We start from the raw sequence: 25,831 nt of genomic DNA on the forward strand, positions 1-25,831 counted from the left end.
GAAAAGCGGGCAAAAAAAAAGAAGAAAAGATGAAGTCGAGTCTGTGTACATGCTTCAGAGTAAGAACGAGTGAAAGAAAATAGACAGAACTGCTTGGAGAACGTGTTCAACTGGAAGATGTTGAATAATCGGGAGGGAGTGGGGACGGAAAGAAAGAAAAAAAATAAAGGAAGAAGGTTGTCTCATCTCGCGGCCGCCACGTCGCTTCTGCATAGTCGTTTACAAACTCTATACGAAGGCAGGGGCACAACTTGTTCGCAAGGTGGAATGCAGCGCCCTCTCGCGTGCTCTCCGGGCGCGATGTAATGCCAGCCTCGCTCGCAAGGCGCAAGAATCTTTTGGGAGTGAGCGAGCGCGTTTGTCGTATCATATAGCTGCTGGCGGTATTGACAATTTTGCCTTCGAGAGGTGGCATTTTTCTGAGAGGGGGGGGGGATGGGAACGCATGTGTTTTGATGGGAACACTCGCGTCATATAGGGAACACTTTCGCGCACGGTATGTGTCTCGATTTTGTTCTCTTGTAGAAAAGTCAAATCGCCTATAGGCAGGTGACTTGCGATTGGTTGTACCGACTCCGTTTTGACAAAAGGAGTCAGAACAGCCGTCCGTCTCGGTCACGGCGTTCGGCCCTCGACCAGGGGTGGCACCAGCGCAAAGTTCGTCTTGGTTGCACAGTGCGCATGAGACGACGACGAAGTGAAAGAACACAGACGGGCGTAAGGCGTGAAGGGCAGCTCTTAAGATTTGGTCTGGTTAAACTCCCTGGCTTTTTCCTTTATCTCTCTCTTTCTCTCTCTCTCACACACACACAGCTCCGCCGCGGTGGTCAAGTGCCTAAGGTACTCGGCTGCTGACCCGCAGGTCGCGGGATCGAATCCCGGCTGCGGCAGCTGCATTTTCGATGGATGCAAAAAGGCTGTAAACCTGCGTGCTCAGATTTGGGCGCACGTTAAAGGATTCCAGGTGGTCGGCATTTCCGGAGCCCTCTACTACGGCGTCCCTCATAATGATATGCAGGTTTTCGGACATTAAACCCCACATATCTATTTTTCATGCATTTCTCTCTCCCTTTGCCTCTCACCAAAGAGCAAATATATCCAAAGCGCCCCAAAAAACGGAGCGTGCAAACACAAGGCCAAGGAAGAAGCCAAAACACCTCAAATGCGGACTGTCAACTGCAAGGGCGCACAACGGCGGAAAAGAAGGCAACATAACTTATCCGCGCTCGCCCATACAATAGGCGAACCTATCGATCCGTCGCGCCTGGGGGTCCACACGAAATATAACTGTTAAGGCATCTGATTTCATGCTTAGGCGGGTTAATTAATCTACGGTTGGGTCACGGATGCGCTATACCACTGTTATCGATATGCCATGCCTCAAAATCATCAGACGCGTTTCCTCACTACCGTGCCGGTACAAAAGTGCGCGTTCATCGGATTGCGGCGTGTTCTTGCATTCTCGACCATGTGAAGATAGATAAGAAGATATTCAAAACGCAGCGCAGAATTTCCCGGCTCCTCCCCACCCCCAACCTCTCCCCATCTCGTGTAGGGAAAAAGTTGTGGTTTGGCTCCTGCTGACGACCCTATAGTCAATCAATAAATCAATCAATCAATCAATGTTTTTATATTAGCGTCAGAAATGTACATTGTGAGTAAGTATGCAGGAGGAGGTCCCAAGGTAGCAAACCGCAGGCGGGACCTCCTATGTTAATACGAAGAAAAAAAGCTAAAATACAAATAACGAATCGTCGCGGCTTCGATGATCGATCCCGGCCTTGACGACCGCACTTCACGGGGAGGCGAAATGCTGTAGACGCACGAGTGTGCGTGCACGTTAAGCTGTATTCACTCTACGGACGGGATCGCGGACGGATCAGCCACGTGATCAATCACGTGACGTGATTCTGATCCCTCCGCGACCAGCATTCACACAACGGGGGAGAATTCGTGGAACACACAAGTGTTTCGTTGTTGCCTCCCCGAGGATCCAAAGTGGTTCTGAGAGAGAAAGGAAGAGAAAAGTGAGACCCGTAACTGTCTGCTTCAGTGAGCGACACTTCAACAGTAGCTCACAAGGGATGGGGGTGAAGAGGGATAAGAAAGGGGTAGGAACAAAGGTGTAGAGAGAGAGAGAGAAAGAGGCGTGAGGTGGTAAGCCAGAGAGCGACGACATATCGAGGGGATATGTCGGTCACACGGTCACAGGAGTCCGAGGACGGGGCACCACTTGGACCCCCCCGAGGATCCCAACTGCAGTGATTTGGGCTTGCGTCGTGTTTCACGAACCGCTCCTTCGCGCGCACCGAAGCGGCGACGCGGGAACGGGTGACGTATGTGGTGACGTGGCACGCGAACCGTGGGGTCGAGTCGCGATTTTCGTCCGTCGTGTGAATACAGCTCTAACAAAAACACTATGTGCTCGAAATTTCTGGAGCCCTGCACTACGGCGTCCCTCATAATCAAATCGTGGTTCTGGCTCTTTAACACCTATTATTATTATTATTACCGTTATTATTATTATTATTATTATTATTATTATTATTATTATTATTATTATTATTATTATTATTATTATTATTATTATTATTATTATTATTATTATTATTATTACTTGCTCGGGGTTCGCGTTTCGCGACCGTAACAATGATTCTTACTCAAAAGCGCTGCGGTCTCGCGTTTTTACCGTTTCTGAACCCTCCCCCATAAAGGACCTACGCCGTCCCACCCCTTCGCCGTGGTTTCGTCCGTTTGCTCGCGTCACGTGTTTACGCGCTTTCGTCGTTGTGGGGGAAAAATTAAAAAAAAAGGAAATGCCTCATCGGAAACAGGGAATGTTGCGGCGCGCGCGCATGCGCGTAAAGAACAATTTGGGGAAAAAGAAGATACGAACGTGGCTTGCGGGAGGACCGCAACTTCCTTTTCGCGTTCGCGGCGTATCGCCCCGGTTGGTTCGCCGTTTTCCTCGTTAACCAAAAGAAATAGTTTGTTGGAGCGTTAGAGTTCTCCCTTATCCCTGATAGGGCAAATCGTTGCGGTGCGTGAGAGCGAACGAAGATTGCGTTTACTGCGTTTGCTGCCGTACTCTTTGCGTTTCATCGTATACACAGTGTGCACGAAAGCGTTCCGGGCGCCCAGATTCTGTCGCACCGTCGCTGCAGAGATGAGAAAACAGAGAATGGAGGACAATGAGGGGAAGGTGTCCCGCCCGCCGGTTCTGTGAGCTTATTGTTTGTCTTGCGTTTTTCGAAGGAAAACATCCTCGTTCGCCCGCAGCTCGTGCCGGTGTATGGTTTGCCGGCGGCCGTGCGGTTTCTGGTCGTTGTGCCGTACCGCTTAATCGGGCGTGTCGCGGTATACGACGGTCGCCAACTTCCGCGCCTTCTGTGTTTTTTTTTTAACGTGTTTTGGAGGTAAAGCGCCGCGTATTCCGGGAAACGGTAGCACTCGTTCGCGCGTTATGACGAACCTGATGCTTAACGACAGGCCACGGGCGTAGCCAGGGAGATCGCAGCTGAAAGTTGAACCCCCCCTCCCCTCCCCAGCAAACAATTTTTGGCTACGCTACTGTGTCAAATGGAGGATGGGGTATCTGAAGCTTGAGGCCTATTTTCCTCATATTTTCTCTGTTCACGCATTGACTTTTTCTTCTTTTAAGTGAACTTTCATTACTAGAATATCGATGGGGGAGGGGGGTCGAAATCATCAGCCTGACTTCGTCCACTGCAGGACAAAAGCCTCTCCCATGATCCGCCAATCAACCTGGTCTTGTGCTTTTCGTTGCCATGTTATACCTGCGAACTCTTATAGCGATAGCAATTATATGACACTCTCGGCTGGAGTTTGTTGCTGTCACTCAACGTATATATATATATATATATATATATATATATATATATATATAAAGACTCTGGAACACGGAATCAAACGTCGGACCTCTGAATTGTGAATGCGAGGCGTTAGACACAGAACCACGAAGGAGCACCTCCTTCCACGTTCGAACGGCCAGCTATTTATATCTACCACTTACCGCTGGTGACGGGCATCTCGGGGGGAGCTATCGTGTTTTCAGCATTACCATCAAGATGGCGCAGTGAGCGCGCGTCGCCACATCGTAACGACGCGGCGGTGCGCGCTCTTATCAGCCACGCGTACTTCCCCGCGGAGAGGAGGTGGGTTTACGCTCACTCGCACGCCCTTATCTTGCCGTGGGAAGGATCGTACGTCTTTGCTGGCTTTGGACTTTCACCGGAGTGATTCTGTTGTAGTTACCGGGCGCACAAAAGTCACTGCAATCGTTGCACAGTCCGTTTGCGAAGAAGGCGCGCTCTTCAGACCTGGAGAAGTAAAAATGAGACGCTTATTCGCGTTCTTCTGTATTTGTGAGTACGTTTCGTGCGTCATTTGTGCGAGAGAAACGCTGTGCACGTTTCGATCTGCTTGTCATTCCGCGCGTGACCTTCCAATTTGTTGCTATCGCGTTCATTACTCCGCCTTTGCGGCAAAGCTGTGACTTTTGCAATCTGATCGGCCCACCTGACTTTCTGTCTCCCCTTCGTGCGTTTGCCTTCTCTGGGAATCCAATCAGTTACCCTTAATGACCGGCGGTTATCCTGCCTACGTGCCCGGCCCATGTCTTCTTGATTTCGACTATGATATCCTTAACCCCGGTTTGTGCCCTGACCCACTCTGCTCTTTTCTTGTCGTACGCGAAACACCGGCACAGGTGAGCGTTCGCTAAAGGCTGGGGCACACCGGCGACTAGCAGCGGTCGCGCGACCATTTGCGACTGGCGACCAAAAAGCGACTGATGCTCACACCGGCAGAGGCTGCATGCGAGAGACCGGAAGTCGCAAAAGCGGAGAGTCACGTCCGGATCTCGTTATCAGCGAGAACTTTGGAGACCGGCGCCGATGAGCAAACCGAGCTCGCCATATTTCTCTTTTTGATCCATTTTCGCCAGTGCAATGAAAAAAAAAACAAAAAATTGAGCACTGCTGATTGGTTCCAGCAGCTTCGCGACCGCAGTCGCGCGACTGAAATTGGTCAGGAAGCGACTAGCCCACCGTGTGCGACCGTTCGCGACCAGGCACAATTGGTCGCGCCACATTTCTCTTTTTTATCCATTTTCGCCAGTGCAATGAAAAAAACAAACAAAAAATTGAGCACTGCTGATTGGTTCCAGCAGCTTGGCGACCGCAGTCGCGCGACTGAAATTGGTCAGGAAGCGACTAGCCAACCGTGTGCGACCGTTCGCGACCAGGCACAATTGGTCGCGCCACATTTCTCTTTTTTATCCATTTTCGCCAGTGCAATGAAAAAAACAAACAAAAAATTGAGCACTGCTGATTGGTTCCAGCAGCTTGGCGACCGCAGTCGCGCGACTGAAATTGGTCAGGAAGCGACTAGCCAACCGTGTGCGACCGTTCGCGACCAGGCACAATTGGTCGCGCCACATTTCTCTTTTTTATCCATTTTCGCCAGTGCAATGAAAAAAACAAACAAAAAATTGAGCACTGCTGATTGGTTCCAGCAGCTTGGCGACCGCAGTCGCGCGACTGAAATTGGTCAGGAAGCGACTAGCCCACCGTGTGCGACCGTTCGCGACCAGGCACAATTGGTCGCGCCACATTTCTCTTTTTTATCCATTTTCGCCAGTGCAATGAAAAAAACAAACAAAAAATTGAGCACTGCTGATTGGTTCCAGCAGCTTGGCGACCGCAGTCGCGCGACTGAAATTGGTCAGGAAGCGACTAGCCAACCGTGTGCGACCGTTCGCGACCAGGCACAATTGGTCGCGCCACATTTCTCTTTTTTATCCATTTTCGCCAGTGCAATGAAAAAAACAAACAAAAAATTGAGCACTGCTGATTGGTTCCAGCAGCTTGGCGACCGCAGTCGCGCGACTGAAATTGGTCAGGAAGCGACTAGCCCACCGTGTGCGACCGTTCGCGACCAGGCACAATTGGTCGCGCCACATTTCTCTTTTTTATCCATTTTCGCCAGTGCAATCAAAAAAACAAACAAAAAATTGAGCACTGCTGATTGGTTCCAGCAGCTTCGCGACCGCAGTCGCGCGACTGAAATTGGTCAGGAAGCGACTAGCCAACCGTGTGCGACCGTTCGCGACCAGGCAGAATTGGTCGCGCCACATTTCTCTTTTTATCCATTTTCGCCAGTGCAATCAAAAAAACAAACAAAAAATTGAGCACTGCTGATTGGTTCCAGCAGCTTCGCGACCGCAGTCGCGCGACTGAAATTGGTCAGGAAGCGACTAGCCAACCGTGTGCGACCGTTCGCGACCAGGCACAATTGGTCGCGCCACATTTCTCTTTTTTATCCATTTTCGCCAGTGCAATCAAAAAAACAAACAAAAAATTGAGCACTGCTGATTGGTTCCAGCAGCTTCGCGACCGCAGTCGCGCGACTGAAATTGGTCAGGAAGCGACTAGCCAACCGTGTGCGACCGTTCGCGACCAGGCACAATTGGTCGCGCCACATTTCTCTTTTTTATCCATTTTCGCCAGTGCAATCAAAAAAACAAACAAAAAATTGAGCACTGCTGATTGGTTCCAGCAGCTTCGCGACCGCAGTCGCGCGACTGAAATTGGTCAGGAAGCGACTAGCCAACCGTGTGCGACCGTTCGCGACCAGGCACAATTGGTCGCGCCACATTTCTCTTTTTTATCCATTTTCGCCAGTGCAATCAAAAAAACAAACAAAAAATTGAGCACTGCTGATTGGTTCCAGCAGCTTCGCGACCGCAGTCGCGCGACTGAAATTGGTCAGGAAGCGACTAGCCAACCGTGTGCGACCGTTCGCGACCAGGCAGAATTGGTCGCGCCACATTTCTCTTTTTATCCATTTTCGCCAGTGCAATGAAAAAAACAAACAAAAAATTGAGCACTGCTGATTGGTTCCAGCAGCTTCGCGACCGCAGTCGCGCGACTGAAATTGGTCAGGAAGCGACTAGCCAACCGTGTGCGACCGTTCGCGACCAGGCAGAATTGGTCGCGCCACATTTCTCTTTTTTATCCATTTTCGCCAGTGCAATGAAAAAAACAAACAAAAAATTGAGCACTGCTGATTGGTTCCAGCAGCTTGGCGACCGCAGTCGCGCGACTGAAATTGGTGAGAAAGCGACTAGCCAACCGTGTGCGACCGTTCGCGACCAGGCAGAATTGGTCGCGCGACCGCTGCTAGTCGCCGGTGTGCACCAGCCTTATGCGGCCGTCGAGGGAGCGCCGGTCACGCGCATGTTTGTATGCTCGTTTTTCCGATAACTGATGCTCTTTCGATTGTGGGCTTGCCAGCGATCACACGTGTTTGATATGGCAGTTTGATCCTTTATCAAGGTCACGCCATTCCACATTCGCATGTTCCATTGTTGCCTGGGTTTGAGCGCGTGACCGTCGTTTTTCCCTGAGTTGACTGAAGTGTTTCGTTGCCAAGCGCGTGAATGGATGTCCCATTCCCGGCATGGAGAGTAAGGAAAAAGTTGGGAGGGAGCATTGTGCAATTCGACTCGAAGTAGGGAAAGTTGTACGCGACCAGGCACAATTGGTCGCGCGACCGCTGCTAGTCGCCGGTGTGCTTTAGCCTCATGCGGGCGTCGAGGGTGCGCCGGTCACGTGCATGTTTGTATGCGCGTTTTTCCGATAACTGATGCTCTTTCGATTGTGGGCTTGCCAGCGATCACACGTGTTTGATATGGCAGTTTGATCCTTTATCAAGGTCACGCCATTCCACATTCGCATGTTTCATTGTTGCCTGGGTTTGAGCGCGTGACCGTCGTTTTTCCCTGAGTTGACTGAAGTGTTTCGTTGCCAAGCGCGTGAATGGATGTCCCATTCCCGGCATGGAGAGTAAGGAAAAAGTTGGGAGGGAGCATTGTGCAATTCGACTCGAAGTAGGGAAAGTTGTACGCCAGGCATGCACGCACCACGCTTCAACTAGTTCACGTTTTCTGCCTAGTCCAGGAACACCGAATTTATTTCATTTGCAGTGACAACAGTTAAAAGCTCGATTTTCCGCTTACGACTATCTCAACAAGACGGCCAGATGGGCTATAATAAGGGTTGCAGCGCGAGCACGAATGTGCTAGAAAAAACAGACGAAAGTCGAGGTACGGAAGGCAAAGAGGACAACACGAGCGCCTTTCGTCTGTTTCTTTCGACTTTCGTCTGTTTCTTCTAGCACATTCGTGCTCGCGCTGCAACCCTTGTTATCATGAATTCAAACCAACTAGCCCAAATCGCCATTCTTCTCCAGATGGGCTAGTTGGGGGAACATTCATGTTTAAAGCACTGTCCTGTCAATTTCTCAGTTTTTGTGTCCTCGTATTATGTGCGCTAAAGAAGCTTTTGCTTTAAACATGTACGACTATCTCCCGCCCGCGGCGACCGTGAGTGCTTGAATTTAATACGCTGACGTCATGAGAAGCTGCGGTAAGGTGGCTAGTGGCAGTGAGCGGATTCATTGTGGGAGCGATCGCTTTAGCGCGCTTCCTGAACGGTTTACCCGACTTCCGGCGTTACGTGCGGGCGTCCAGGCGCGTCGGAGTTCTCTCCTCCACGAGTGCACGGGATCACAAAGGCGCGCGAGGAGACGCGTTGCTTGTGCGTGCCGCTTCAAACCACCAGTCTTTCCGACTCGTCGCTGCAACCGCTGCACACGACGCTCAAGCCTCTTATTCTAGTCACACTTTGTATTTTTTATGGAACATTACGGCGTCATCGAAATTCACGTTGATTGTCCCGTGCAATTATTATAAAGATGGTGATTACAGAAGACTTGACACATGTGAATCACTTCATCAGAGATAAACAGAGTGCAAGTTTTTGCAACCAGCTGCTGCACCTAATGCAACGAGCGTTAAGGGACCCTGCAACAGTTATCTGAGTTGTAGTAGAATAGCGTCGCTATCAATACATGACGCTTCTCAAATCACACACCATTAAAGTATTTTGATCTGCCAAGTACGAATGGAGTCGCAGGGATTTGTCACACGCTTCAAGGGCTTCTTTTTTTTTTGTTCTTTCGTACCAGTGAGCAGGTTTGTCAGGTTTGGCTACTTTGCACCAATTCAAGCAATTTTCTAGACCTGTGGGGCAGAAAGAATGTCTTCACTACGTAGCTACTTTTTGGTTAGTTGCTAATTGACTCAATTCATCGCGGTGCCCCGCCGCGGTGGTCTAGTGGCTAAGGTACTCGGCTGCTGACCCGCAGGTCGCGGGTTCAAATCCCGGCTGCGGCGGCTGCATTTCCGATGGAGGCGGAAATGTTGTAGGCCCGTGTACTCAGATTTGGGTGCACGTTAAAGAACCCCAGGTGGTCGAAATTTCCGGAGCCCTCCACTACGGCGTCTCTCATAATCATCAGTGGTTTTGGGACGTTAAACCCCACATATCAATCAATCAATCATCAATCAATTCATCGCGGTGGTCTAGTGGCTAAGGTATTTGGCCACTGACCCGCAAGTCACGAGATCGAATGCCGGCTTCGGCAACTGCATTTTCGATAAAGGCGAAAAATGCTGTAGGCCGGTGGGCTCAGATTTGGGCGCCCGTTAAAGCATCCCAGGTGATCAAAATTTCCGGAGCCCTTCACTACGGCATCTTTTATAATCATATGGTGGTTTTGGGGGTGTCAAACCCCACATGTCAATCAATTGATGCAAATCAAACCTAATTTTCATTATCTCGTGGCATCGCCGTCACGGCTGTTCAAGTAGCGGTGAGAAAACATGGCGAGAGAGATGTGTTTCCAGCTACTAAAATTGAATTTGTGTTTGCATTACTGAAAAGAAGACTTTGAATAGGTGGCCGGGAATCGAGGTTGGGGGGGGGGGGGGGACTGCTGCATGGCACATAATTTCGCAGACCACCTAATTTCTGAATGTGACATTGAGCAGTAATTGCAAGTGAACAGGACAACCTTGAGTACTTTGCGTCCGGCACGCTCCCCACTAGCACAAATAGAATATCTGTTGAACTCCTTGTGTCGTTCTTTAAGATGATGCACAAACTGCATTTCGAAAATATTGATAACTCTAACTTCATCATCACGCGAAAAACAATTGTAAAAGTGGCTACAGTTTATGCTTCAATCACAGTAATTATAATGTTGGGCATACTGGTGCAGTACTCATTTGCAGTGTCACTAGTGCTTCTAGCCCTTTTACGAAAAGTCACGCTAGAGGTACGATTGTCATTTCTCCTACAGCTCAATTCATCATCCTGCACAAATTGATTACCAAAGTCAACAATTTATGCTTCAACTTTGAAAATTATAATTTTGAAGAGCTCTTGCATTACTTGTTTAGATTTCCACCAGAAGTCAGAAGGATAAAGCAGGATGAAATCGTTTGCATAAGTGTGTCCAAGAAATCCCTGATTGCAGAACAGCATGACTTGTGCACTTCAATGTGGTAAATTTCGTACAGTCTTTAGAGTATCCTCTTTATAAGTATATTTATCAGGAGAAGAAAAGGTGTTTTTTTTTTTCCTGATCGGTATACTTCAAAAACATTTTCAACCATCTCTTGTTCCCAAATATTGCCTGCTTTGAAAGCAGTGCATACTGTTAATTTTCTCTTTCTGATTCACGAAACCTGTCTGATCTTGTCGCAGATGCCTAACCAGTCCCGGAGCCTGGCATGTGCACTACCTGCGACACATTTCGACAACATCCGTTCTCGGTAAGCAGTTACTTGTACGTCACGTGTGTCGCCAGTTTTTTTTATAAGGAATACCTTTGAACATTGTCAGAGAGCAACGAAAACGGAAACAAGCTATGGCCACTTGTCTCTTTCAGGCGACGACTTTCGAGTCATCAAGTGCCCGCAACTAGCCGAGTCCTTGAGCGAAGGCGACATACGGTGGAACAAAGGTTTGTGGTTTCATTGCATTGCCCTTTTCCCATTGCATTCTCGCCATGGCAAGAAGGCAGGTTAGGTAATGAAAATGTACACATTTACACTTCTGTCTTTGCATGAAGCATTAAGCATGTTGTGCTCACCAAATGCTGTGTGAGCACTCTTCTGCAGGCCTTTTAAGATGACATTCAAATCACAGGGAGGTCGAATAGGCATGATGATAACTATTCAGCATGAGGCTGAAAGATGGTGGGTAAACTTATCAACGAGGTGGCATACCAACAACGTCCATTCGCGCGCCATTCCCATGGTCAGTGGGGCTTTTGCAAATTCCCTGCTGTTTTCTGCCACAGGCTTTTCCATTAACCCTGTAATGCACACTGTATCATATTTGATATATTGAATATAATACCTCAATAAAGCTACTAAAAGCTACTATAGGTGTCATGATAAGCAGCAATTGCAGATTTGACATGTTATGAAGAAGGTGCAGTGGCTTACATATTATAGTGTGGCAATTATTTATTTCTAATTATCACTAGTTAAGTTAGGTATGCCTCAAACAAAACTTTATTCATGTCTTTCCTAAAATGGACTCTACAAGAAGAGTAAAAACAGCGTTTTCTCACAATTTTTCCAAAGACATAACTGTTTGTGGGCATTACAGGGTTAAGCTTTTCTACTGCTCATAAAGCACTGGCTCATGCACTTTCCCTGACATAGGTGTTTAAACATCCCAGAGGTGGTCCTCTCTAAAAACAGCAACTCCTAAACAAGGCGTATTTCGAAGAAGATTATTATTACATCAGGGCATTGTGGATTTTTATCTCCCATGTTGATGTTAAGGCAGCCACAGCCATCCCTACGAACACCATATTATGGTGCTAATTACACTTCAAACTGTTTAATAGATTGCCTTGGCTAATTTTCTGGCATGCATATTAGTGAGGTCCATATGCTTTGTTGTTTTTCTAGCCGTTGGCGACACTGTAAAAGAAGATGAAGTCATCTGTGAAGTTGAGACAGACAAGGTAATGACTGTATCTAATTGTCTTAACCGACGGCTGCTGACCTACGCCGTAATTCATGCGTCATGTGTTGCAACTGTTCCAGGAAGGTTTAACGGCCTAAACTTTTTTGCCTTGCACACGAATCGCTTTATTATTGGTTAAGTTTTTAGTTATGTTCTTTGACAATTGTCTTACCCACCCCTGTAGGCTTTGGCCATGTGGTGCTGAGCAGCGAGGGCCACATATGTGGATTCAGGCTGTTGTGGTAGCAGCCTTGATTAAAGACAGACGAAAGCGCACTTGAATGTACTGAAAGATTTATGTCCTGTGAAGCATAGATTCATTGCCTTTCCAGACTTCAGTGCCCATTCATGCACCTGCCGCTGGAGTGGTTGCCGAGCTTCTCGTAGAAGACGGCGCTACAATCCAGCCTGGCAAGGACATCATGAAACTCAAAGTTGGACCTGGCAAGTGTTCACTTCACTTTTGTAGTGTTAAGCGATGTCACTGGATGTCACGAAAATGCGGCCTCGTGTCCTTCGCCTTTCAGAGCACATATAATGTGTGCCCTGGAAGAAGTTTGTCTTTCGAGTCGCAAATAGTGTTTGGCTTGCGTTTTTGTAGTTGCAGTGATTTTACACAAGATTTGTTGTGTAATAAGTTCAGCTAGCCCATATGCCAGCTAGAGGGAAGAATTGTGAAGTTGTTGCTGTGTCATTAAGTGTTAAGCTTCCAATGAGCTCATTTGCTTACACATTTTGAGCACTACTTTTATTGATGAATGTTTACATGCAGTTAATTATTCTGTTTATTTCTTCATTTGTTTCTACTTACTGCAGTTTTCTTGGGGCTCTAACATGAGTGCGGATCATACATCGCACGTCAAGTAGAGACAAAAAATCACAATACAGCAATTCTCAAACACGTCCTGGTAAAGAATTGCAGTGTTCGACTATCGAAGAAAGAAAACTGTTTGAACATGTTAGTTCCCACTTGGAATGTTCAACGAATATGTTGTCAGTTGTGGGGTCTGAAGTCGCGAGTGCCACGCTTTTAGAGTGAACGGACACAGCTGACATGGTCGGACCGAACCAAACTAAACAACAATCATTTATTTAACTGGTTTTAGATCGACGATATCGTCAACAGAATAATCGTACATAAGTTGTGATCAAACCGCTAAAAACCACCTTACACAATATTACACAACACTCAACAATATAACAAACACAAGAATCGACACAAGGCGGCTTCGCCAAAGCTTGACTTACCACGAGGGCCCACCGCAGACGGCCCGTGGTGCTGCCTTCGGCAGGCCCACTGCTAGAGACTACCGTTTGCGCCAACCGCCACCCGCCAAACAAAACCGTTCATATTACGTGCGCCACCACCCAGACTTGCCGCCAGGCATCACCACCGGTGCTCTGCACTAACCATGATGATGATTGGAATGACAAACGCTCGCTAGCAAAACGCCACCTACCGCTTAATTGTTTTGACCTCCTAAGTGCGGCCTATGTGCGAGGCACGTGCGCTACGCGAGCACAAACAACTGTACGGGGGTGTCAGCACGCCTACACAGTGAATGCAGTTGCGTCGTTTTCAGTGTGCCTCCACCTCTTTTTACATACCTAAACTCGTTGCCTCTTGAATTGACCACAAACTATCTAATATTTTCACTCAAATGGAGCTTTCATACTCTGACAAGACGCATTCTCGTGTTTTAGGGGGCAGCGCACCGTCTGCAGCTGCTCCACAAGCAACGGCGCCGGCACCAGCAGCAACGTCACCACCACCGGCAACAGCCGGGTCAGGCACGGGCGAAGTGCGGACAGTCAAGTGCCCACAGTTGGCCGAGTCGCTGAGTGAGGGAGACATCCGCTGGAGCAAAGGTGCGCTCTTACCTCGTTATTATTTCCAGCAGGATTCCTTCTTCATCGCCTACGCCACAAAGTTTCATAACACTATACCCGACCACAACTTTTCTTGGCCCTGAGGGGAAAGTTACAAAGACGGAGCAAGAAATAGTTTGTTTCAGTGCGTCTCATAACGGAAAGTGATAGGGATGCTGTGGAAAGTGATAGGGATGCACCATCGGCATTTCATGTAGACGCAGATATTGCTTAACGTTTGAGGTACACGTAAAAAAGTGGGGCTTTCTCGCTCATTCAAGAATGTGAAGTCACAATCAATTAGTTAAAAGAAATACAGGTATTTCTAAATAGCTTCACGTAGAAAATGAAGGAGGACCTTTCATATTTCACATTTGAAAATACGAGCACCATTGTGGAACTACATTCATTGGGCTAGGATGCACTTAATTCGGCTCAGTATCTCTTGTTTTAATGCCAAGAAAAGTTTTCGCCGAGTATATAGAAGGAAATCTGGCGCTATTGTATATACGAGCTTCAATGCATGGCACTTCAGTAGGCATGGAAAGGATCGGCAGTGCATGGATTTGCTTAAGCTTCGTTCTTTCGACTCACTGTGGCTCTGTGTGGCTCGCAGTCCCTCTGTCACAAGGTAAAGCTCTGCAATAGTTCAGCAGTTCCACTTTGCCACCCTGGCTCTCCAGTTTGAACCACTGCATGAGGTTCGCAATGTTTTTTTTTTAATTAGATGCCAAAATTTTGGTCTGTCTGTATGTCTGCACATTTGTCTGTTTGTCCGCCCCTAATGGCACCTCAAACGACACTAGATGATACCCCAAATGACAGACCGCATCCGCAGCGCCCACCAATATTGCTCAAGTTTAAGCGTTCATACTTGTGCGATTGCCAATTCGAAAGCAATTACTGCGCATATCAGAGGCACCATAACAACACGTCAATGTTTTGTATGTGTGCCTTTATGCTAGAGAAGACACACGCAAGTAATTCTAAGGACCGTAGCGTTTATCACGCTGCGCTGACAGTGCAACGCGATGCTCAAAAAGGCAAGTGTTTCCAACACTTTGCTAAGACGACATGGTGGTGGCACCTGCTCGTCACTTTGCGTTCTACTCCTTATCGCCTCCGAGACAGGCGCCTGCGTCTTTCATAATCATATGGTGGTTTCGGGACATTAAACCTCACATATCAATAAAATCCGAGGCAGGCACATATCTTTCTCTGCTGGTGCGCACACCTACCTTTATAATCGAAGATAACTGCCAGACAGCGCTCATGTCTAATGTGCCTCAATGTGCTCGTTCGCCTTGGCTGCGTGAATCGAGATTCTCTATAGCACAGCGCTTCCAGAATACAATTCAGCGATTTTCTCGCACAGAACATCAACTAAACACTTTGTTCACTCTCTACATGCAAGACTATAGTCTTTCGACGACATTTGGAGTGAAACGTGCAGATTCTAGGCCAATTTTTTTATCCGAAACAAAAGCCAAAACACAACAGTTAACAAAGCCACAAGTGCATCTGAAGTCGCAAGTGTGAAGGCAAATGTGAAACAAGTCCATGTTGTACTACCCATCATTCCTATCGTGGCTGAATGATCGCAGCCCCACAGTTCTCTCTAGTAAACATTTCAGGAGGCTCTATGACCTACACGTCGGTTATATTTGTATAGTTTCAATATTTTTTATAATTACTTCTTCTGAAGAAATGTATATTGTGAATTAGAAATATGCTGCCAACAATGGGGAGATCTTACTTTTTTTTTTTTTTTTGCATAGTTTCAAGGAACTGAACTTTGGCATTTTCTTTTTGTCTAGCTGTCGGCGACACTGTGGCCGAGGACGAAGTGATCTGCGAAGTAGAAACTGACAAGGTATGTTGGCGGCGTGCTACTTTGATGGGACTAGCAATTAACTTTCATCAACCAGCTAAGTTATTTGCCAATGTACTTAATAATAATCGTGCACCAGGCATTTTAACTTGACTTTTCTGGCATTCCATGAACTGTGGATCTATGGAATGAGCTTGACAGGTCTCTGCGCAACCTCGATGCTCAGCAATTTGAAAAAAAAGTTGCATAATTATGTATCTTGTTAAATTGTATTTTTTTTCTGTGCTGAACATTTGTATCCACTCCTGCTATGTTTTAAAAAATGAGACATCAGTATTTGTAAATAAAATGAATAAATTACATGTAAATAGTGCCACATTCAGTCGTTTTAACTTTCCCACATTTTCTCGTGCTAATGTTGCAAGAGTTTCAGTAATGCATGTGGGATTGCGAAACCTATTATTCGATTGCAAAAGATGCAAAACATTCAAATAGAGCCAAACAGACTGCTGGTGATAAAGCAAATTTAACTTCAGGTGCTTTGTTTTATAAAGAAAAAAAGGGTGGCCAACTAGGTGCATTACACTGACATCTGTGCATTGTGCGAAAGAATGGTTAAAAGATTATTGGATTTGAAATGGGGGGTATTTGTGTCAAATGGCAGGTACTTCTGCTGTCTTATGTTTTTTTTAATGTTTTCCACGTCTTTCTCTATCATAAAGTTACCTTGGCCAGATGAGTGTTTTCAAGCTTCGTTAAACGAAAACAGTATTGCTGTAGACTCTCAGCAGATGAAACTCTTAAACAATATCGCTGCTTAATTGGAACGACTGCCTCCAATATGATTGGTTTTTTACTTGATTTCTGCCCTCATGCATGTCTCTTTGTTAACGAAACTCCTGTTAAATGAAACACATTTTCTTGGTCTCTTCAGGTTTCTTTTAACAGGGCTCTACTGTATGTAGATTGATATTACTACCTGTTTTATTATGTATGCATTAACATGTTTTGCATCAGTGTGATTTTAGTGTAAAGCTGCATCTACCCACTGCTACAATGTATTTTTTATTTATTTATTTATTCATTTATTTAGTCATACTGTTAACCCTCACTTGAGGGTCATTACAGGGAGGGTGCACAAGATTACATAATTATTTAAGTAGCATTTGTAAGATTGATTCCATAAGATATAGCACACTTGTATAAGACACATAGTAGTGCGTGCTTTTCACTCATAACATTTGCAACATATTTATGACATATGGAACATTTATAAGGAAACAAATACATGAACACTAATAATTTATACATTTTCAACAAAATACCTGTCAAGAGCAACCTCATATTCACTAAAAGTACTTTTTCGCACCACATCATTCGGTGATTCATTCCACATTTTAATAGAATCAGGAAAAAAATAAAATGGGAAAACATCTGTTCGAATGCGTATTGGTTGTATCAATGTACTGCGTGTTGTTCTTGAAAACCTTTTGTAAGAGCACGTCAAATAATAATCTTTGTTTATTTTCACCCCTGCATGTAAAATCTGGAAAAGCGTTTTCAATCTCTGTTTTCGCCTTCTTAATTCTAGCGTTTCTAATTTGGATATCTTCAACATTTCAGTTACAGAATCCTTTCTTCGATATTTTGAGCAGATAAAGCGAGCTGGCATTCTCTGAATGCGTTCTAGTTTATTTTTTAAAACCCTTTGATGTGGACTCCACACAGCGCTAGCGTATTCCAACTTTGGACGGACATATGTTTTGTAGGCAAGCAGCTTGATATCTTTCGTGGTTTGGCCTATTTTTCTTTGTAGGAAGCTTAACTTTCGATATGCTGACCGACAGATGTTTTCGATATGAGTACGCCAGTTCAATTTATCTGTTATAGTTATGCCCAAGTATTTAAAACTACATGCTTTCACCAGCATATTATCACCTATGTTATACGCATATGAAAGCACTTCCTTCTTTTTTATAATGTGTGTGTAAGTCGATTTGTTAATGTTGATTTCCATACCCCATTTAGAACACCATAAGTTTAAGGTTTGTAAGCACTGATTGATTTTAAGTTAATCTTCTCTGAATGATACCGGACAATAGATTAGGTAGTCATCTGCAAATAGCTTAATTGTAATCACTATAGATGTCTAAACTTCATATTTGGGCTATACTTGAGGTTCCTGGTTCAATGATGTATTTATTTCATGTTTTATATATCTTACTCTTTTTTCCCTCACATGTTTAGCAGTTGTATTTCGTGCACTTGTATTGATCTTTTAGTGGTGAAGCTACTTAGAGTGCGGGTCTGTCCATCCTCCGTTGGTGTATGTAGCCACCAGTGGCACTTACCCGTTCTAGAGAAAGTATGTGCCACAGGGGACGCGAGATTGGAGATGGCGGTACTTGGAGTGTTCACTAGACGAACGCACGGACAGATGCACGGACAGGCGGACAGACAGACTAGCGGACGGACGGCCGCGCCGATGTATGGACGCACGGATTGACGAGTGGACGGACGCATAGACAGACGTACGGATGCATGAATAGTCGTACGGATGGACGGAAGCAAGAACAAACGAACGGACGGGTTGACGAACGTTTCGCCCCACTTATCATCATTCACTCCGTGGATATGCTGTGATTTTTTTTATATTTTCATTTCTTTTTTTAATCTACCCACCTCTCCATGTAATAAGTTTAAACCTCATTATAACAAACTTGCATCTTACACAAAAATAAGTTCATTATATTCAAAAATTTTTATAAAGGAATATTCATAACACTATACATATCATAACACTTTCTTCATTTACTTCGTTATAACCAATATTTCTTTATATCGAGGTTTGAGTGTATTGTTGTAGAGGGCCCTTAGGGATGTTGTGCGCAAATAAACAAACATTTTAATAGGAACATTCTCACATTGTGATAATACGGTCAGAATCAGGTGGCACACAGCTACGATGGGTAAGCCTTTTAATTGTGTGCTGTACTTTATCTATAGCAAACACCTTTAGCATATTCAAAGTTTAACAAAAGGAACTATTTCAGACCTCAGTGCCAATTCATGCCCCAGCCAGCGGAGTCCTCCTAGAGATTCTGGCCCCGGATGGAACCACAGTACAGCCGGGCAAGGACATCTTCAGGCTGCAGGTCGGAGGTGAGACTCCCTCGTTTCACGCCTTTACAACAAAAGTTGCTCGCTTCAATTGGCACTGCGCTGACACTTCTTGAGGGGTCACTGAAGTGTAACAACGACTTGATTTAGATCGACCAACTGCACTCGGAAAACTTTAATGCCTCGTGTTTCACTATCATATATTCATTATTAGTGGAGAAAATCGAGGTGGAAGTTTCTTCTTTAATTTTCGCGTCAAAATCTCCGTGTGAGACGTAGAAAATTTGGAAATGTATGTTTAATTTTTTTGTGACACGTCTATTGTTCGTCTGTTTCACGTTTTTGTGGCTCGGTGAAATATCCTGAAACTTCGTATGCTAGGAAGGTCTCTGGCACACACAGATGACGTTTTTCATTTTTATCGATTAGAGGCTACATAGGACCCAGTATATGCCTTCAAGATCTGTGAATTCACAGTGTTTGGTGCGGGAATTTCAAGGTGGCTTCTCCACCCACATTTTCTTTTCACGTGTTCTCTCGTTTACCAAGTGTCATGTCCCCACATGAGTGGTGTTATTGGGATTGTGAAATTGTACTTTATTAGTATACACGAAAACTCGTTTTGCTCCCTAGTGTTTCTTTAAAGCGAACTTTCAAATGGCCTTTCAACACTTTTGTAGGATAGCATAGAATGACCTTACTGCCAGACTCTTTTGCCTCAAGAACGTTGTTTATATCAATCAATATTGTGTTGGCCAGGCACTTTGTTTTACACTTATTGAAATCTATGCGAGGGAGTGTGGCAAAGAGGGCAGTGTGCTGTCAAGAAGTTTCACCACTGTGCTTGATGGCCTTGGAACACTTCCTCTACTTGCTCATTCAACCATATCGACTGCCACTTCTTGTTCAAACATGCGCAGCAATGACACGAGGCAGCACCATAGGTAGCAAGTGTGGGGTTCGGGGTGTTGTAAATCAGAAAATAATGCGAACAAGTGCAATTAGTGCTACTAGGTACATTGGTGTAGCTGCATACATTGGTGCAAGCTACGTTCACAGCAACTTTGGCTAGGTGTAACAGTCGCTTTTTTGCCATCTCCCACTCCTTAACAGACAACTACCAGAAACACTAAAAGACAACCGAACAAAAAACAGACAACTACCTGTATGTGGCACAAAGCCTAGAGAAAAACCGTCTGTATTGGTGGTTGGCTATTTTCCCTTCCTCAACACTTACACCACCTTGCAGGTTTCCACAATACTTATTTACATTACTTGTGTCAATGTGATTCGGGTTGTTGATGAATTCACTCTCATGCTGCCAATTGCCAACTTCCTGGTTAGCTCAGTTGGTAGAGCGACCGCCCTAAATAAGCGTTGGTCCTGGGTTCGATACCAGGACCAGGAAGAATTTTTCGGCAACATGGAGGCTTTTCTTGTAGCTTCATGTCACAAACAGGTGGTTGTCTATTTTTCCCTTTGTTAACCCTTCCGCTAAATGGCAGGTCTCTGCAGAACTCATTTTCATTCCTTAACATTGTTTTCAGGTGCCGGTGGTGCACCTGCCGCGGCACGAACAACAGCTCCGGCACCAACGCCAGCTCCAGCACCAATGCCAGTGGCCAGCACACCACCTCCAGCCGCATCAGCGGGACCAATACCAACGGCGCCGCCTCCGACGCCAGCAATGCCCTCAGGTCAGCAAAGCACGCTCATGAAAGGAAACACTGTTCGAAATGCTTTTCAGCAGAACTAGTTCATTCATGACTAACAGTGGTTTAAGCGATGGAACTGAAAATTAGGAACAAGAAGAATACGGGCAAAGACATCACTGTACTAACTGAATTTTATTTCTATGTGCATGGCTAAATCGCTAGCCAAACATGCCTGGTCACTAACAGATAGTATCCAGCAATAGTACTAATTGGTGCCCAGTTTCATTTCCACTAACTGGTTTTTAACTTCCAGAGAGATAGAAAAGTTCTTTGAAATGAACCTTCATATCTCCCTGGCAGGTAAAAACCAAGACTCTGTTATATATCTAGTGTTCAAGTGGCCAATAGTAGCATAGACATGTATTGCATGCATTTTATGAATGCAGTGCACGCGTTAAGTGAGTGCCTCCAAAAAGTGCACGACCCTAAAAACCAGAAGACAAGCAGTGCACGGGCAAACGAAACAGGGTGAAGACAATGACGAGGAACATCGGCACGAGGGCGCTACATCAACAACATAAGAGGAAAGTGGCACAGTCAGCAGTTGCCATGGAGGTCTGAGGGGCCAATGACTTGTGAACACGGCAACCCAGGAAGCCCCAATGGGAAACCGATGAGTCAACCCGAGGAGTGCCACGGCACTTGGCAAGGTGCTCTTGGTTCGTTCTGGCAGAAGCAAGGTGGAGGCAGTTCACCAGCGTCACGGTAGTAATTTCCCCGAGTGCCTGGCAGAGGTCAAGAGTCGGAGCGGCATGCTTCACTTGACCTGAAGCTTTGCCGGTCTGCGGAGCCAGTGGGAAGCTACCGCAGCCACCAGGTCCACTGTCGGGCGTTAGCCCGAGTGCTTGGCTGTGGCCCCTGGGCCGCGCGTTCGAGTCTGCCTTCGTCGGCCCTGTCTTCGGCACCTACCTGCTCCATCGTGCCTACATCTGAGTGTCGCCTTGCTGTTTGCCGAATTCCTGCAGTACCAACGTTCCCGTGTTTCACCTCCTCTATGTAGACGAACCTCATATAAGCTCCAAGCACTCATCGGTGAGACGCTCTCCTGATAGGACTCGGCATGTGCACTGATTTTTCAGGGTTTTTCTGTGTTGTATTGCGTTGTGCCCTCGTGTAGCATCGTTATTGTGTGCCTATTTTCGTGTGTTGTTTTCGTAAAGTGGGGAAAAGAACTGAAAACAGCCCAGCCATTTTATTACCGACATTGTCGTCATTGACACAACAAAGTCCGCAAAGTTTACATATTCCGAAGAACCTCATCACAAAGTAGGTCTGTAATGATGTTCACCAACAATCTAGCCCACTTTACAACCTTTGTGGGTACACAAGCTTGATGATAACTCCCCTTCCCATATTTGTAGGACCGATGGCCTCAATCCCGGTGTCCAGCATTCAAGTGCCAGGTCCCAGTGCGCATGCCACTGCAGCGGCAGCCGCAGCACCAGGGGTCGGAGCAAGAACAGAACAAAGAGTAAGGAGCCATTTTTCAAAGGAAACTGTACTCTCTGCAACAAAAGTACATATACAGAATGCGAAATTTTCATTAAAGAGATACTGGACGAAATTTTCTCCGCCGAGAGAAATGGCCCAGTTGAAAGATTAGGGTGTGAAATGTGTCCAAACAAACTTTATTTCAGCCAGAGACTAGCAGAAAATAATGAATTTAATGGATTTTCTGCCAATTATTCTGTGTAGCAGCTACGCCATACAGTAGATAGGAAGTTACGCGACACGCACCGAATATACTGACACTCCAACCCCGCTCACTGCACAGTTGCTTACCAATCAACATTGCAAGTCGCCACCCCCGGCGATTGCAGCTACAATGTACTAGAATATACCGGTATATTCTAGTACACTATACAGCAGCGGCCCCAGCTATGGTGGCTTCGTAACCCCAGCCACCCACTTCTGCGTATCTCTCTCAAAACGTGTTTAAGCCAGCTGATGACCAGCAGCCAACGACGCCATAACCATGCTGTAGCTCTTTGCCCTATATTTTTCTCAAGCAGAGCTTGTGTCGTCTACAAATGTACCATTAGTGTTTTGTGCTGCTACGTAATGTGAACGGTGAAGCACCCTGCAGAACACCTCAACGCTGCTCTGCACTGCTCTGCGCTAGAGTATGGTTAAAGCTGCGTCGGGAGAGACAAGCCATGTCATGCCTTTCACACAGAGCCAAAGCATCTAAGTATATACGGATTCATGCTGCGCACCCATCGCAACCAACGTGGGTGCCTTGAAAGCGTGCCTTTTGTGCTCTAAGCACATTGAGGATAGCGACTATGAGATGAGCTATTCAATGTTGCTGAAGCTCGGCATCTTAGTGAAATGGCAGTCCGTAAAGCCTGGTGGTGTCCTCTCTATTTTTCTCGTCACTCATGGAACCGCTATCAAGGCCGAGACAGATAGTATGATTTTATATACGATGCGACGTGCCACATCGGGTGGTCCAGCTGGCGGCGCACCATAGATCGGCACAGATGGGGCGAACGAGCACTCAGCCGTAGGCTCCACCTACTCATGGTGCCTCGGCACGCACACTCAGAAGACTTCGTATCCTCGCAATGAAGCACAAAACAAACCATTTTGCACGCCCATTTTTCGTTCTATTAAAAAAGAATCAATAAAACGGCTTCGTGAACGACGAGCACATCGCAGCAGCGGCAACAGCGCCCCATCACCATACCGATAGGTAGGCATGGTGGATGCCGGTCGTTGCATATGCCATTCGCAATCACATGCAAACTCTTTTGACAGCACAATTAAGCTTTGCACTCGCATATAATGCCATTAACTTTCTCAACGTCATCGACGTGAAGAATGAAGGTGGAAGCGAAGCGGGCCGGCTCACCGAGGTGCCGTCATCGCTGTGTTTACCTGCGAAATAGCGTTGCATCACTGCTCGCAATCACACTAGCAGTTTTAAAACAGGTGCTGTCTTGTAGAAATGGCACACTTCAAGCATCACTTTATTCAATTCAGAATTATTTGTCATCACAAGCGAAACCAACGTCTATCTAGCCACCGCCGGCGGCGATGTCGGCGAATGCTCCGAGCTTTCACTCAATCAACTCGCCACAGGGGACGCTGCTCAGCGCTGCTCGGCACACTCGGTGTTGTTCTTGAGAGGAGATGTGGAGAAAGGGAAGTAGTCAGGCGGGAGAGAGTGCACCGGTTGCCCACCTCTTGCTGGTGAATGTGGCATTCATGGCCACCATTAAGCACACTTGCATGCAGCGACCACGCGCTCACATTCCACTAAACATACGGCCTTCTGCTTGAAAATGCGTGGAATAAGCTCTGTTTATAGCAACAGTTGCATTATCCCAGTTGAACTTGAGTGTTTTCGTAGTGTTTTCAAAATTTTGTTCAGTATCTCTTTAAGGGTTTAGTATATTGTGTTTGTTATCCAGCGACACTTTTTACTGATTTTCACTGCATGTTTGCATTATAAATGCCGCTCGCTGGTAGTTATGGTACTTGACTGCTGGCTCAAAGGGTGTGGGATCGAATCTTTCTCAAGAGGAAGGTATATAACAGCTGTATCCTGCCGGTACTTAGCTACGGAGCAGAAACCTGGAGACTCACAAAGAGGGTTCAGCTTAAGCTGAGGACGACGCGGCGAGCAAGGGAAAGAAAAATGGTAGGTCCAACCTTGAGAGACAAGAAGAGAGCGGAGTGGATTAGAGAACAAACGGGGGTTAAGGACATCATAGTTGAAATCAAGAAGAGGAAATGGACATGGGCCGGGCATGTAGCGCGTTGACAGGATAACTGCTGGTCATTAAGGGTAACTAACTGGATTCCCAGAGAATTCAAGCGGTTTAAGGGAAGACAGAAGGTTTGGTGGGCAGATGAGATTAAGAAGTTTGTGGGTATAAACTGGCAGCAGCAAGCACAGGACCGGGTTAACTGGCGGAACATGGGAGAGGCCTTTGTCTTGCAGTGGATGTAGTCAGGCTGATGATGATGATGAGTGATGGGCGCATTTTCATTGCAAGCAAAAATGCTTTCAGCCCGCATTTTCAGATTCAGGTACATGTTAAAGAAGCAGATGAGGTTGAAATTTCCAGAGCCAACTACTACAGCGTTCCTCATAATCATATCGTGGTTTTAGGACATTAAAGCTCTACAATCATTTTTACTATTATCCGTTCCCTGCTTATTGCATCTTTTTTTTTTCATAGTCCCACGAAAAGGATAATGAAAGGGTTGTAATCTATATGGGGCTTTGTGTGCCAAAACTATGGTGTGATGAAGCGTGGAAACTTCGGAAAGTTTCATAGGCAAGCACCACTCGCAAGCCACGCGTGAGATAATGGAAGACTGTCACATAAGTAAGTTTGACGGTGCATGTGTAAGTTTCCCATCATTTGCGCTATTGCGGAAAGAGATTGCATTTCTCGATCATTATTAAGCTATGTATTTGTTCAATCAACAAGAGTTTTGCTGACATTGTTTCCAGAACTCTTTTCTATCCTTGTTTCTTTGCTTCCGTAGTTACACTGTAACTACTTTTAAGCTGCGCTGTTCGTATATTCAGTTTTGGTGTGATTGTGAGGCTCATCATGGGGGAGTAGCCCACGTTAATTTTGACTGCCTGGGGTTCTATAATGTGCACCTTAATTTAGAAGCACTCGGGTGCCTTGTCAATTTATTCTCATCAATATGCATAAGCCGTGGCTAAATATTCAACCCACATCATCACACTTCAGCGTATCTGCAGCACTACAGTGTATCTGCTCAGTTTCTACAATTGGTTGCATTTGTAAGTCACAAAAATTAAAAAAAAAAGGTTCCTTGGGGACGGTTTTAACAGAGATCCGTTCTTTTTTTTTCTACTCACTCTTAAGCACACTCTGTGTGTGTTTCAATACTCACCTTAGACAGTTAAGTGGACAGCAGTTATCTTTAGTTTATTTATTTATTTATACATACTGCTGTCTCGATTTCGAGACATAGCAGGAGTGGGTACATATTTTAGTACAAACAACAAAAGAAATAAACCCTAAAATTATACAAACACATGAAGATATGATGTGCTTACATAGCTGTACAACAAAATCTTTCATAAGGTGCGAGTACAGATGTTGATGGAAATACAGAAAAAAGACAACTGCTAAGTAAATGCAAACAGATTAAAACAAGATGGGTATTCGTAGTTTTTCAACGAACTCATCATGAGACAATGCGCGAAGCGAACCATCCAAGTTGTTCCAGGTTTCAATAGTGAATGGAAAAAACGAAAATCGAAAACAGTCAATATGTGTACTGAAAGGAATAATGTTCAGTCTGTGGGTTTTTATAGTGATATGTGTATTAGCGGGTACAAAAACGAAAGGTGCCTGAATACCGGATGGGGTGTGGACGATCTTGTGCAG

General features: G+C 45.8%; 1 protein-coding gene across 1 annotated transcript in view; it reads left to right on the top strand.

Annotated features, from left to right (window-relative positions):
- Positions 1-25,831, top strand: part of LOC119166853 (dihydrolipoyllysine-residue succinyltransferase component of 2-oxoglutarate dehydrogenase complex, mitochondrial) — a 49,085-nt gene that overhangs the window by 12,514 nt on the left and 10,740 nt on the right. The window contains exons 4-12 of the mRNA XM_037418226.2: positions 10,635-10,702; positions 10,819-10,893; positions 11,855-11,910; positions 12,245-12,356; positions 13,617-13,781; positions 15,599-15,654; positions 18,666-18,774; positions 20,280-20,429; positions 21,809-21,918. Of these exons, the coding sequence (XP_037274123.2) occupies positions 10,635-10,702; positions 10,819-10,893; positions 11,855-11,910; positions 12,245-12,356; positions 13,617-13,781; positions 15,599-15,654; positions 18,666-18,774; positions 20,280-20,429; positions 21,809-21,918 (901 nt within the window). The remainder of the gene's footprint in view (positions 1-10,634; positions 10,703-10,818; positions 10,894-11,854; positions 11,911-12,244; positions 12,357-13,616; positions 13,782-15,598; positions 15,655-18,665; positions 18,775-20,279; positions 20,430-21,808; positions 21,919-25,831) is intronic.

This window comes from Rhipicephalus microplus, chromosome 6 (assembly GCF_043290135.1).
Source record: "Rhipicephalus microplus isolate Deutch F79 chromosome 6, USDA_Rmic, whole genome shotgun sequence".
Taxonomy (NCBI): domain Eukaryota; kingdom Metazoa; phylum Arthropoda; class Arachnida; order Ixodida; family Ixodidae; genus Rhipicephalus; species Rhipicephalus microplus.